Raw genomic sequence first — 14,644 nt, forward strand, 5'->3', positions numbered from 1 at the left:
TTTTCTCAACTGCCTTAATTTAATAGAATGCCAAGCAATTTAGGAATATTCCTGAGTAGAAGCTGAATAGGGAAACTAGGGCCTTTCTAAAGTGGTTCAAATAGTTAATTTAAAATAATTTTTGAACAGGGAAGACATTTTTATAATTTAGGAAAATGGAGGAAGTATCATGGAAGATGCTGTAAAGTTAATTGTTATGTAAATATTTTTCTGCTTAAGTCTCTTTACACATCTTTACATGTAGTTAAATATGATACCTCTGTTTTGTTTCCAGACTAACTGTAGTGACAGCTCTATGACTGCATCTTTTTTATTCTTTTACTGGATTTTATCCTCTTGGCCCCTGCCCATGCCCAGCTCACTCCACCTTTTTTTTTTTAAAATCTCAGTGGCTCCACAAACTAGTTTATTTTTTAATCACTTGTGTCAATCTAGTCATGGTAGCGTGGCCCTGCTCCATCTCTGACGGAGGCTCTGGTATCTTTACTGAGTGGCTTCCAAGGTCACCCTGGGTGCTGACATGAGCTGGCAGAAGGGGAAGCAGGAGCACGGAGGGCCATGTGGGAAATTTTTATGGGCCAGCCCTAGCAGTGACTTATATCATTTCCCCTCACACTTCATTTCTTCTGGTCCTAAAAACAGAACAAAGAAAAATATGCCTTATAATACAAAATCCAAGTCATTTCTCCCTTGTTTTTACTTTCCTCATTCTTGTTTTTACTGCCAAAGTTCTTGAGCAAGGGTGGCCACCCTACCTGCAGTGTATTCTCTCTCCTCGCCCCTGTGATCTTGCTCTCCGCTGCTCTCACCCTCCTGAAAGTGGTGAGTGGCATCTCATAGTGTTAGCTCTTATGTGATTCAGCTTCTCTGCATCCTTCCCTTTCCATCCCTACAGCCAGTGCGTAATTTAGAGCTGGACTATTTCAGTAGCCTTCTAGTCGGTCGTCGGTCCTGCTGTCTGTGTCTCTATTCTGTGGTCCAACCCACATACTTCTTCCAGAGTTACTTTGCTAAAATAATCATTTCATTTCACTGCTTATAAACCTCTGAAGGGCTTCTGCTTGATATGCAGATAAAGTCTGAACGTCCCAATACAAAACTCGTATTATGTGGTCTCACTGACAATGCTTCTCAACAGTATCTTTTCAGGTTTCTTTTTACTTTTTTCTTCTTACTCTCCCTTTCTTCCTTTAAATCGTCATGTTCTAGCCATATAGAATTACCTTGATGTTTGTTTAATTTGCCCTGAACTTATTTGCCTCCTTATCTTTTAAAAAATTCTTTAAAATTAAAAAAAATCTTGGTAAAATCTACATAACGTAAAATTTACCATGTTAACCATTTTTAAAGTGTGCAGTTCAGGAGTGCTAAGTGTACTCACATTGTTGTGTAGTTTATCTCCGGAACCTTTACATGTTGCAAAACTGAAACTTTATACTCATTAAATGCTGCATTTCCCCCTCCCCCAGCCCTGTGTTCTGTCTGTGTTTTTTTCTCCCTGAAATAATCTTTGCCCAATATTGATCTATTGGAGGATCTACCTGTCCTTTAAAATTTAGTCCCGCTCAAGGGCTCTCTCCTTCTAGTAAATGAATCTGCTCTTCCTTTTCATTATTACAACAAATATTTATTGATGCCTAGTATGTGCTAGGTTCAGTCAGTTTTGTACTTTCAAGCATAATTTCTCTAAAATTGATTTTTCTCAGTTGTGTACATTTCTGCTGTTCTCATTAGACTCTGAGCTTTTTAGAAGAGACCACATCTTATTTGTCTTTGAATCTCCAACACAACCTTGCACATTATTAACATATGACACATTTAAGTTAATAAGAATATCATGTTTAAAGAAGAAAATTAGGGTTTCAAATGTGAGGCTATGCCAGTAAACTTATAGGCATTGACTTGATATGTTCACTTCTGAAAAATATATTGTGTATAGCAGTATATTCAAATACCACTGATTGCAAGTGTTAACTGCAAAGGTAAGGAAATGTCAAGTAGCAGAAAACTTTCAAGCAGGAAGAGATTTCATACCACTATAATTTAAATAGTAATTAAAATGTATCTAGGTCTAGGAACGCTGAGAAGCTATTAGCCATTTAAAATCTTTTCTGGAATAAGGTGGAATATAGAAAGATAAATGAAATTGAGAAATTATTCTTGAGCATGTGGTCTATAAATTAATCACAACAATGCGTCAGACCAGGAAAAAAAAAGAACTTATGGTTCAGGGAATAAAATAACTCTTATTTTATTCAGAGTAAACTTGAAGAGACTTTACATTGTTTTAATTGTGAAATTCAGAGATGACTTTTACCAGCATGTTTATTGTAAATCTTCTTCCCTTTATTAAGCAGGTAGTATAATAAATAGAGACAATTTGTTTTACTTATTGGCTTTCTGTAAATGTTCATCATTCATGACCAGAAACTATAGAGATGACTCACATTGGTAAAGTTTCTGGTCTACTCTGAAGCGTTTATTCGCACTGAAACAATTGACAAGTAGAATGGTCTATATAAATAAAACGAAGAGATATCGACATATTTTAGAATTATACCTGTAAATCTGTCACTAATCTCTTAGATTTATACTTATGTATATAATCTAATATCGATCTCATTCATAAGTTCATTAAAGTCCCCAAATTTGAGAGATTAGAGGGTATTCTAAAAACATTTTTTGATTTTCAAAAGTGTGTGCTGGTCAAGTAATATCTTCTTTTTCTGAGATCCTCAGAAAATATTATAGTAATAGAAGTCAAAGTTAATTTTGCACTTATTGCTCAGTTATTTTTCTTAATAGCTTACATGCAGTATCTTATTTGATCCTTTAAAATATCTGTCTGATGCAAGTATCATTATCTCCATGTACTGATAAAGGAACCATTGGGGTCAGGTATCGTAGAATCATAGTGGTCAGGTATAGATGCAAGCGACAGTTTGTTGGGTTGACTGTGGCTTAAACAAATAGAAGTAGAGGCCCAGAGCTGGGTGGTCGAGGGCTGGTACGGGGGCTCAGCAGTACCTTTGCAGACCTAGTCTCCCTTTTCTCTCTACTTAGCATATTAGTTTTCTTCGTGATGCCTGTTGTTGCCTCATGATTATAAGATGGCTTCTGCAGTTTTATTTATCATGAGCTTTTTCCAGCAAGGTGAAGGAGGAAGGCAAAGGAGCAGGAAGGCTTTCTTCTAGAGAGGCTTTGTTTTGTTTTATTGGGTATAGAAGCCCTTCTGAGGGACTTCTTTTACGTCTCGTTGACCAGAGTTGGGTCTCCAGCCACAGAGGCTGGAAAGGTAGTATTATAGCTGTCTGGGCTCAGTAGTAGAAGGAGGAAGAGACGGGCACCGCAGGTGGTTTGGGGGTAACCATTCCACAGTGTCTGCCACGTGTAATAGCTCTGGACTTAGTACTTACCTAAAGGAGTTTCCTTATTTATAGGAGATGGAGCATTGCTAGGTACTGGCAGAATTGTGAGTAAAGAAACTGGTTAATGCTGAGGGATTCTTTGGAGTTTTCATGAATGGCTTCCAGGAAATCTAGTGCCACTGGTCAGAGTCCTTTTGTTTTTTACTTAAAAAAAGTTAAATTTCAGAAAAATAAATAATAACATGTTTATATGCTTAAAATTGTTTTTAAAATTTGTTTTCTAAGGTTTTAAATTAGGAGAATTTTGTTTGTTTGAAGCTATCTATCATAATATATAGCATTAGTTATAATTTTTTGAAACTGAAAGAGTTAAGAAGACTTTCCATAAATAACTAGCTTCTGTTTGAGTAGAGTGTAGCCTCACGGAGTGGGCATTTTGCTGTCTAAACTGTGTCCTCCTATTTCAGGATTATTTTGTAGGCATTTTGCAAATTTTCTAAGAGTCTCTTTACACGCCCTTCCTATTTTGGTTTACATCTCTATCATTTTTACCATAGTTGTTGCAATATTTAGTATTATAATTGTAGTTATGAGAAAGAATGCTGTTGATTCTCCACTTAGTTTGATCCCTTTCAGCATCTGCCGTCCATTTAAATCTTCAAAACTTAGCCAAGTCATAGAAGGGACACTAATAAGATAGATTTCATTACAACAGCCATTTGTGTTGCCATGACAGGTGTTCTGTACCCAGAAAAATAGGACGTATGTATGTTATTTGTGTGTGTGAAAATAATCAGAAAACATTTCATATTGTTTGACCTTAAAAAAAACCCTGCTATTTTCTGAATTAAGAACTTTGTAAAAGTTTGATATCTCTTAACCAGTGACACAGGTTTTTCTCTTTTTCTTTTGTTTTAAATTTTACTGAGAGGTCTTTCAATGGATTAGAATTTGAAAATCAGTTAGTTTCCCTTTTCCATTTTATTTGCTATGCAAAGAAACTGCTGTTACATAGCAACTAGACTGGAAGTGTGTTGTGATGTCTCTTGGTTAGTTACCAGAATCTTTTTGCACTTGGAAAGGACAGGATAACTAAAGTAAATTTTGATCAGAGTAGTAAAACACCCTACACCGACTTTGTTGGGAATTTTTTAAAAAGCAGTTTTAGAATAAGCATTTGTTTTTATAGATGCTATGTTATGTCAGTATTTTTAATGGTTCAGTGAAATTCAAGATACTTGTGTGCCATGTTCTGCTTATGAATAAGATGCATGTGTTTAAAATAACTTACATATTAATTTTCTTTAGACAATGGGATGAGCAGTTGGATCCTCGGCTAAACGCAAAACAGAAAGAGGCTGTTCTGGCCGTTACGACCCCACTTTCAATACAGCTGCCTCCTGTTCTCATCATCGGCCCCTATGGCACCGGCAAAACATTCACCCTAGCTCAGGCCGTCAAGCACATTCTCCAGCAGCAGGAGACCAGGTGAGATGGCGTTGTGTGTGCCCTGGTCTCATCAGCAGGGCACAGTTTCTGTCCTTGTTGTGAAGACAAAGCAAGGGCTAGAGAGACGATTTTCATCTTGCTTGTAAAAATTAAAAAAAGATACAAATAAAGAAAAAGAGCCACACTCAAACCCCAAAGCACTAAAATTTGAATTCTCTGAAAACGTACTGTTTTTAAAAATTGGCAACATAGAGAATGGTAGCTTTTAAATAGTCCTCAAAACGCCAAGTCTGCTAAGAGAGTGTGATAAATGTTAGTGCCAAAAGGGTTGGGTTTTTAAAAAATAATTTTATATGATAGATTTAAAAATAATTTGGGGGAACTTATCTCCTTTACAGCTTAAAGAGTAATTAAGCTTTAGTAATAATTTCCTAAAAGCATAACTGAATAATATGTTAGAGGTTACTGAGTAGGTTGAGGGAAATGTATTATATTAAAATGGCCACTGCTTTTTTTTGGTATTATACTGCTTGAATGGTTTTGTGTTTCATCATTCTTTTTATTTGCACCATTTATTTCAGCAGGATTCTCATTTGCACCCATTCTAATAGTGCTGCTGATCTCTACATAAAGGATTATTTACATCCATATGTAGAAGCAGGCAATCCCCAGGCAAGACCTCTCAGGTATTCTTTTAAGGCTTATTATGTCTCTGTATCATACTTTATTATTCTTAAGAAAAGGTGTCTATAAAGATTTTAGTAACTTTGAGAAAACCAAAATCTTTAACTGTGCATTGGCATTTGGAGGTTATGCCTTTTGAAGAAACCATTTAAATTAAGGAAAAATTTAAAAATCTTTGACCATTCATTTCTTAAACATTAAGTAAAGAGAAAGACATCCTTTTTTAAGTTTTGTATGTAAAAAATGTGGTTACAATCTGAGCCGATTTTGATGTGTTCCTCTAAAAGCTACTATATATAAATTTATGATTAAATCAGTTTTAATTAAAATTCTAGCATATTTTGCATGGCAGAGTAGTCATGCAGTGATAGTTGTTCATGGAAATAAAATTTTGACTGTGATCATGCAGGTAATTTCACAGACGCTACACATTTAGAGAAGCATGAAATTGAAGTGATTTCTGCAGCACGGTGTAACCGACTGGTACTTATAGCTCTTTGCTATCATTTAAGACATAAAGAAAATTCTAGGTTAATACAGGTCTACTAAGTGTCTATGGATATGAAATGTTCTTAGATATAGGGTTGTGGGGGAATAAAATCCTTTTCTTCAGAAAACAATAAAGAACCATTAAATGGTTATTATACCATTTGCTCTCATTGTTATATGAATTAATGTTTAGTTTTGCCATTTTACAAACTAATATATCATGCCCTATGTTGTTCAAATACAATTATTGTTTAAAAATTAATTTCTAACCACACTTTTGAATCATAATTCACTAACTTTTTCTTTCTAGTTGAGCTTAGGCATGGAAAAATGAGGTTACGCTATTTAATTCTTTAATAACCATAAGCAAAGCCATTCGAATGATTTTGCAATTGCATTAAAAAGAACAAAAGAGAAAAAAGTGGCATGGCCTGTTAACACAGGTTTTTATGCCGTACTCTGTTTCTACTCTGAAGACAAATTAGAGAAGAAATAAGTATTTTAAGTAGAACTCAGTTTTATTTGATAAGAAAATATCACATGTGTACAGTCACTATAAATGAAAATGTGATATTTACCAATGGATAAATTCATCGAAAACTAGTTTGCTTCAGATTCTAATCTTTTTTAGCCCCTAAGTGAAATTGAGTTAGCTACTAGCATTTTTGCTGTGAGTGTTCTTACTTCAGTGTCGATAAGATGTTTTATTGTTGGTAGAGCTTGTGTGTGTGCTTATGTTTGTGTATGTATGTTACGTAGGAACTGTGACAATCTCATTTATCATTGTACTTGGCTTGGAAACAGTGGAGTGAAGACCCCTCAAAGCTTGGTTGACCTAGCATAGGTCATTTGACATTTGGGGCAGGAGAGCTGTGGTTGATAAACACTGAACGCCATTATTTGGCTAGCATTATGTTTAGCTTTTCCCATGTAAAATTATGTTTTGGGCGTTACAATCCAACATGTAGTGCATCTAAACATGTAGGATAAGAAGTTATGTTCCAGTAGGGTCTATGTATAGTTGTAGTGGCCCAAATACAGAAACTTGCCCTCTAGCAGAAAATATTTGAATTTATTAAATACAAATTTCATGTTATTTCATTTAATAAGTGGAATAAAACAAGAAAAGACTTGGGCCTTTATGTGGCACTGTATTTTCGCCATAGTTTTTCTGTTCAGGAAAGATGTTAACTTGTGAATGTATTTCCTAGGAGGGTTAATACATTGAAATGTTAGGATTTATTAGCACCATCTATTATGTTAACTGAGATTAATTTATAATTTTCCTAATGGACAACAAATATGAGTGGTATGGGAGATGCAGTAGAGAAAATTAGAATGGCCGAGCACTCTGGGGAGATCAGCTTTATGTGAATTGTCCCAGAACGCAGGGGAAAGAACACAAGAGGGCCCTAAGTGTCCGCATGTGACCTTGAAGACTTGTCTCTGTGGAATAAGAGTGATGATGACAAGTTTACCTTCCCACTGTAGCTTAGTGGGCCCTAGTAAACGTGACAAAGTAGGGAAATAGCCATAAACATTAAATAGTTAAAACAGTAAATATGTTTAAATATGCACACTTGTCGTTAAAATGTATAAAAATTCTATTAGTTGCCAGGAGTTGAGCTTAAATTATTTTGGGATGGAGGTTTTAGAATCCATTTTAATTATATTTAGTTTCAGTTTTTACTTCTTACTTTATTAGAATTAGAAGATTTTAAAATGGAATAGAGAGGAAAACAGTTTCTGTGTCTGCTTCTGAAAATCAGTAGCTGATTCTGGCAGAGTTATCACTTATTAGATAAAGGCTATCTATGGAGAAAGTGTACATTTACTGTTTTCTGGACAAATAGCAGGTATATGTTATTTTATAAAGATCTTTAAATAAATAAATAAGGTCTTTCCGATTCTGTAGTATCTTATGTAATAATATTTTGGGGGTGTTCATTGCATATGAAGTCAATACATGAATAAAATTTCAGTGAATTAAAATGGTATATTACCAGACAGTCTTCTGTTTTAAATTTCAGTATAATTCATGTGGGGTATGTGGACAGTTTATTTCTAGAAATATGTAAATTACTTAGTTGGTGTCACCTTTTATATACCATGGACTTGAAAGTGTCAATTCTCCAATTTTGAAAAATGTTGTTGGATGTGTTTTAAGTAATCTTATAGACAGTGTCTACCTTAAATGTTGCACAAAATGAAAGTACTGAGAAAATATTTAAGTCTTTTTTAAGTCAGCACTAGACTATTATATTTTTAACGAAATGGGCCTAATGATCAAACTTTGTATTCTTACTAACTTCATCTTGAGTTAGCTTTCCAAGGTAACTACAAAAAAGTCAGTAATGAGGCTTAGAACTTCAATTTCTATTTTTTCTTTGAGAAAGAAGCAGTGCCTGGAGTTAGATTTGATAAGTAATTTGGAAAATGAATTTTTCAATTTTATAATGAAATGTTCATTTAAGAAAATATGGGAAAGCATGAAGAATAAAAATTATAACCTTACCAGTCAGAGATAACTACTACTAACATTTTACAGTTTAATTTCTAGTCATTTATATGCTTAAATACACACACGTAAGTTAATATTAATGGAATCATAATTTGTAAATACTGTTTCAGATAATTTGTAAAATGAGATTTTTCATATATTTAAAAGTAAATTCTGCTTTGCTGATTTGATTAAATATTTTTTATTAAAACCTAAAATATGTTTAAGATTTTTACATCTTTTAGGAGTGGTGTTGGTTACTTTCACAGTCCTTCCTATCATAGTAATGCTTTTAAAATACATTACTTTCCTCTATTACAATTTATTTATAAGTTAGGGACATTTATTAAATGCTTTTTTTTTTTTTTGCTTTGCTTTGCTTAAAAAAAGACAATAACCAGTTTTAATTGTTTCATGGAGGGTTAGAACACATTGTAGAAGATCATGAGGTTAGTGTTTGTGCATATGACATTTGAGCTGCCTTTGAAACGCTCTAGAGGAGACAGATGTCAAATAAATAGTTGGATATGCATCTTGGAGCTCAGAGGTGAGGTCTTGGCTGGAGAGAGAAGAATGTGTGAGTCATCAGGGTATTGGTGGTAATTGAAGCCATGGGCCTGGGATGAGATTGTCAGGTGAGAGGACAGAGCTTGATGAGAGCACTAAAGGCTAAGCCTTGAGGAACCAGCTTAGAGAGGTGGAAGGAAAGCAGGGAGCGGTTGAGTTATGGCAGCCGAGGGAGAGAATATTTCAAGGAGGGAGCAACCACAGAGCTGGATGCTGCTAATAAGTAACGTGATGGGCCCGGAAAATGTCCAGACGATTTAGTGACACGGAAGTTTATGTCCCTTGATTGGACCCTCACAGTCTCCTAAGTTCTTTGCTGCTTCACTGATTGCTGCTTCCCAGTCTCCTTTCCTGTGTCCCTCCATTCCCCAGCCTCTACATGTGGAAGTGGTCCATCAGCCATTCTTCCAACTAGTTTCCTTTTTATCTACACTTACTCTCCAGGTGAGCTCTTCTAGTCTCAGGGTTTAAGTATGATCTCAGTTGTATATTTCTTGTCTTAGGCATTCTTCTGAACTCCAAACTTACAAATACCTCTGCTTACTGGATATCTCTACTTGGATGTCTACTACTAAATATGTCCAAAACTGAATTCTCAATTCCCACCCCAAATTTGTTCCTCCCTATCACCACTACTGCCACTCATCCAGTTTCAAAGCCATGGAACATCCTTTCTCTTAAATTCCACATCTAGTATATCAGTAAATTCTGTCAGCATTACTCTCAAAATATGCAGTGATCTGACCATTTTCACATCTCTACTGTTACCACCCTGGTTCAAGCTATCATTTTTTCTTGTCTGGATCCTTACAGCGGCCTCCTAATGGGTCTCCTTGATATTGCCCCCTCCCCCTGCCTCTCTCCCAGTCCCTGGTCTGATGGAGCAGCTGGTACTGGTTTGTGAGAGCCAATCATGTGCATATCTTCCCAAGTTCATGTGAAATTGGCCATGATAGTAGGTTTTATACCCCAGAAACCAGCTAACACTGCAGATCAGGTCACCCCCACCCCGAAGGCTGATTGTTCAACATTTACCACCACATCACTGTCCAGCCCTCTTCCTGCCTCCAAAACTGTGTATTCTGTCCAAAGAAACAGAGGGGTCCTTTAACAACCTAAGGCGTGTCTCACGACATGTGCCCTGTTACAACTCTCTGATGGCTTTCCATTGAAATCAGAATAAATCCAAAGTCTTTATGAAAGTTTGCAAGCCATGTGACTTGCCTCTGTGCTGGACCATAGTAGATACCCAGCAGATCTTTGTGATGTGGGTAGGTTAGGGAGGGGGGGAGGTGGGTGGGTGGATGGATGAGTTGTTTCTGTACCATCTTAGTAATCTGTTGTATGAGTCCTATTTCTGTTTTTCTTTTGCAATTAATAGGCGAGATGCTCTTTCTTAAGATTTTTCTGATGGTCCAGAATTTAAATTTATTTTTAAATTTCCAGAACTTTAGATAGAGGTCTATTTAAATATAGGTATAAGAATATATTCTAAAGTGAAATGCAAGTAACTTTTAAATTTCTCTTGTAAGTATGTAATTCACTGTATTTTATTAGCATAGATAATTAAAATATAAGTATATTTTTGTAAGAATATTCTAGGAAAAAAAAATAATTCCCAAATGGGAATGTTCTGAAGTAAAAAAACGAATGCTTATGAAACTCTGTGTGTCATTCTGTTTTAAGATTATTCTGAACACTTAAAAATAATTAGATATTTATCTTATCATAGTGTATATACTTTCTGCTTGATTCATTTTTTGGTGGGGGGAGTTACAGTTGTATGTTAAATTCTAATCCGGTAGAGTGTTAACAGTTACCAGACTTATTTGTTAATTTCCAGGTATTGTAGTCTTAACATCATAATGTCGCTATTTTGATAATCAGGTACTGGTAAGATGTTAATAAGTATAAATAGGAAATGTTATCTTCTTTTATAGGGTATATTTCAGAAATCGCTGGGTAAAGACTGTCCACCCAGTTGTGCATCAGTACTGTTTGATCTCAAGCGCACATTCCACCTTTCAGATGCCACAGAAAGAAGATATTCTTAAGCACCGAGTGGTTGTTGTTACGTTGAATACTTCCCAGTACCTCTGTCAGTTGGACCTTGAACCTGGTATGCTGACTCAAGACACAGAAGGGGTGCCTGAATGCACTGGGCTCTGCATTCAGTTTAGATCAGGGGTTGTGTTGGCCTGTGGGCCGTATCTGGCCTACTGTCTGTTTTTGTAAATCAAGTTTTATTGGATGGAACACAATCATGCCCATTTATTTACCTATATTTTCTGTGGATTCTTTTGTGCTACAGCAGCTGAGTTGAGTAGTTGCAACAGAGATTGTATGGCCAAAAAAACCCAAAATGTGTACTGTTTGGCCCTTCACATACACAAAATTTATCAACCCCTAGTTTAGACATTTTAGTGACTGCTACTCTGTTTGTTCTCTAATTGATCAGATGGTATTTACTTACTATTGATCATGTGAAAAATTCAAATTTGGACAGTGTTGGTCTTTTTACAATTTTCTCAAGTTTTTAATTTTAAAATAGTTTTCCATTAATACAGGGTAGAGACAACAATCATGATAGGTTTTTTTATGACATACTATTAAGATTATTTAAGTACAGGAACTATGTAAAATCAAACTAATATTATACAAAGTGCAGACAGATGGTGACAAGAAGTTCTGATAAATATGGCAGAACTTAACCATCAAAATGTGGTATCACTTTAGGGTAGTTGCTTTGGAAGAATATTCATTTATTACCGCTTTATTATAATTGTTGACATTGGTCAACGCTTTTTTGCTCTCTCCTTTTGGAATTGCTTTCAGAGCCAGTGACAAATTCTTTTAAGTCTCTGGAAGGTAGAGACAGTTCTCTTCATCTTGTATTCCTGGCACTTGGCCCAGGGTATAGACACCTGGAGGCCCTTGATAAACCTCTGTTTATCTTAAAGAATGAACAGTGGCCAAAGTTTCTTTTTTGAGGGTAGAGTTAATTTTAGAAAAGCTTCAAAATCTTTCTGAGGCATATCTGGTAAATAAGGTAGGTTATCAAACTGAGCAGTACCATTAGGGGTTGAAAAAAAAAGAGAGAGAGACGTGCCTCTCATGTAATGAGACTTATTTTTCTTGTGCACGCAGCTCATAGCTGGCTGGTGAGGGCAGTTACAAAAGCAGAGTTTCAAAAATGTTTTGAACAGTGGCTGCATCCATTGGAATGAGTTATATTTCCTCTCAGCTGACTTCTTTGATGGAACAACACTTATTTGCAATGTAAATGTTGGTATGTTTATTTAACAATCAGTCTCATTACTTCATGATTATACTCTGCATATTTGCCACGTAAATTAAATACCCAAGCCTCCTAAACAGTATAGTTTTGAGGAAGAGTAAAGAATGGCTTTGAAGAGCAAGAGTGTAGAACATTTATTGCAAGTCAACGATCTGCTTTGTTTTAGGCATTGTTTATACTTTATTTAATTCTCATATCAACTCTGTGGAGGGTTATTTTACAGCTAAGACAACCAAGGCTCAGGCTAAATCAGTTTGACTAATTCAGGTTTCTTTTACTAGCTTAAGCAACAGTATAACAATTTCATGATTTATTCAGTTCCTGATTTAAGCCTAGTTCTATTTAATTAAAATGTTATCTAATAAAAACAGATTTTTTTCACTAGTCTCAGTTTTTTCCAATTTGATCCTATAATTATATAGTCATCTTCCTTAATTAGTCTTGTAGAACAAAAAGCACAAATTCTCCTCAACAGGGAGAAAAATGCATGTGTCCAAATCATGCTTGGGCCACTGTCATTAAATAGACAACAGTTATTGATACTTGTACTGTCAACACAGCCATTTGTTTGAATGGACCGTGATGATGGTGGTGATTGATGGTGGTGGCGGTTATTACTGCCAGTCAGTAAGGTTTAGAAAGTTCCCAACCTAGAAACAAGTTGCATTAGGAAGTTGTATAAACAGATTGTTTGGAACTTGTTGCTATCCATAGAAATAGAGGTTAGGTTCTTGGGCCAACTCACAGGAGGCTAATTAATCTAGAGAGTTACAACTGGTCAGAGAAGCTACTTTGTGTTCTTTCCTGTGCTAGTAAAAACAGGGCCCCCCTCTCTCTACCTCAGTGAGCTAGCCATAGGGGGCAACATTTACTTCTACACATTGAGACAGCAAGATTTTTCTTCTGTCTCCTCTTTTAGGGGCAAAGAGGCTTTTCCTCCTTTCTGTACACAGATTCCTGTGCCTCAGTGTGAGTGGCAGCAGTAACCCAGACGTGGGTGTTTGCATCTGGGGGATATTTGATAATGTACATTTTTGATACTTGTGTCACTTTTGTTTTTTTCTTTTTCAGATTGGTGATAGTTTTACAGCCAGGATAGGGTCTTAGGCTAAAACATTGTATATAATCTGTACGCACACATGCACGCGCGCGCGCACACACACACACACACACACACACAATAAACCTACATAATCAAAATAGTGAATTTGCTAACAGATAACCTTTGTTTTTGGTCAAAGTTAGATTATCACTTTCTCCTTTATATTAGATTTTGGGTATGATTTTCTTTAATGTCATCTAATGTATGTGTTTAAGCTAAAGTTACTTATAAACTACCATTGTTTTATTTTTGGTGTTTTAGCAAATAAATAGTGAAAGGATTTTGGGCCTATCACTGTTTTGTTGCCAGCTTTTCTTTGTGGTGAAAAGCTGCTATCTTGTACTTTTAAAGTCTTTTTTATGTGTCCTGATTTAACTGTTAGTCTTGGGGCCATTAGTACCAGATGTCATTTACATATCTATTGTTGAGTAAAATAGTTATTCCTTTCAACTTCTATTTTTAAATAATGATTTAAATATATGATCTTCTAAATTGAGGACTGGCATTAAAAGTACTCACAGCTCTTAAATCAGGACACTAAACTCTTTCCTTAAAAGAAAAACACTACTCCTCCCTTTATCACTGCTGTAATATGCGGTCCTGTGTTTATACTGTACTTCGCAGGGTTTTTTACACACGTTCTATTAGATGAGGCTGCCCAGGCCATGGAGTGTGAAACCATTATGCCCCTAGCATTAGCAACTAAGGACACGCGGGTTGTCCTGGCTGGTGACCACATGCAGGTGAGTGCCCTCTGAGTCACCGTGTTGAAAGAAACTTCTGTTATATTTTGATGTTTAATATTTTGTTTTCTAAAACAGCCTATGAAATTGTGCCATGCATGTCAGTTTAAGTACTTTAAATATCTCTGTACTAATAGTGGAAAATGTTGGTGTTTCTGAAGGAAAATTACTACCCCACCCCACCCCACTTTTTTTCCTTCTTTGGATAGAGAGTGGAATGAATGAGTCTATCAGTGTTCTAATTGTCACGTTTATTAATTTGAAGTTCCGTTCTCTGTAGTATGAATATTTGATTCTTACTTTTCTTTATCAAATAAATTTAAATTATCCTTCTTACGATTCCCCGGTTCCTGTCCCCAACATTTGTTTTCCTGAAGGGTTAATTTTTCATTATCATGGGAAACAAAGTGCCTAATTAAAAATAATAGCCAAAATCTCAAAGAA

The 14,644-nt window shown here is 35.6% G+C and overlaps 1 protein-coding gene across 6 annotated transcripts in view; it reads left to right on the forward strand.

The window, feature by feature from the left end:
- HELZ (helicase with zinc finger) overlaps nt 1-14,644 on the forward strand; it is a 155,010-nt gene that overhangs the window by 64,934 nt on the left and 75,432 nt on the right. For 5 of the 6 annotated variants that reach the window (XM_082861325.1, XM_082861322.1, XM_082861326.1 and 2 more), the window contains 4 exons: nt 4,677-4,856; nt 5,399-5,503; nt 10,998-11,176; nt 14,082-14,200. In XM_082861325.1, the coding sequence (XP_082717451.1) occupies nt 4,677-4,856; nt 5,399-5,503; nt 10,998-11,176; nt 14,082-14,200 (583 nt within the window). The remainder of the gene's footprint in view (nt 1-4,676; nt 4,857-5,398; nt 5,504-10,997; nt 11,177-14,081; nt 14,201-14,644) is intronic. The other variant, XM_082861327.1, reaches the window with a different exon arrangement.

This window comes from Leucopleurus acutus (genome assembly GCF_964270905.1).
Source record: "Leucopleurus acutus genome assembly, chromosome: 19".
Lineage (NCBI taxonomy): Eukaryota > Metazoa > Chordata > Mammalia > Artiodactyla > Delphinidae > Leucopleurus > Leucopleurus acutus.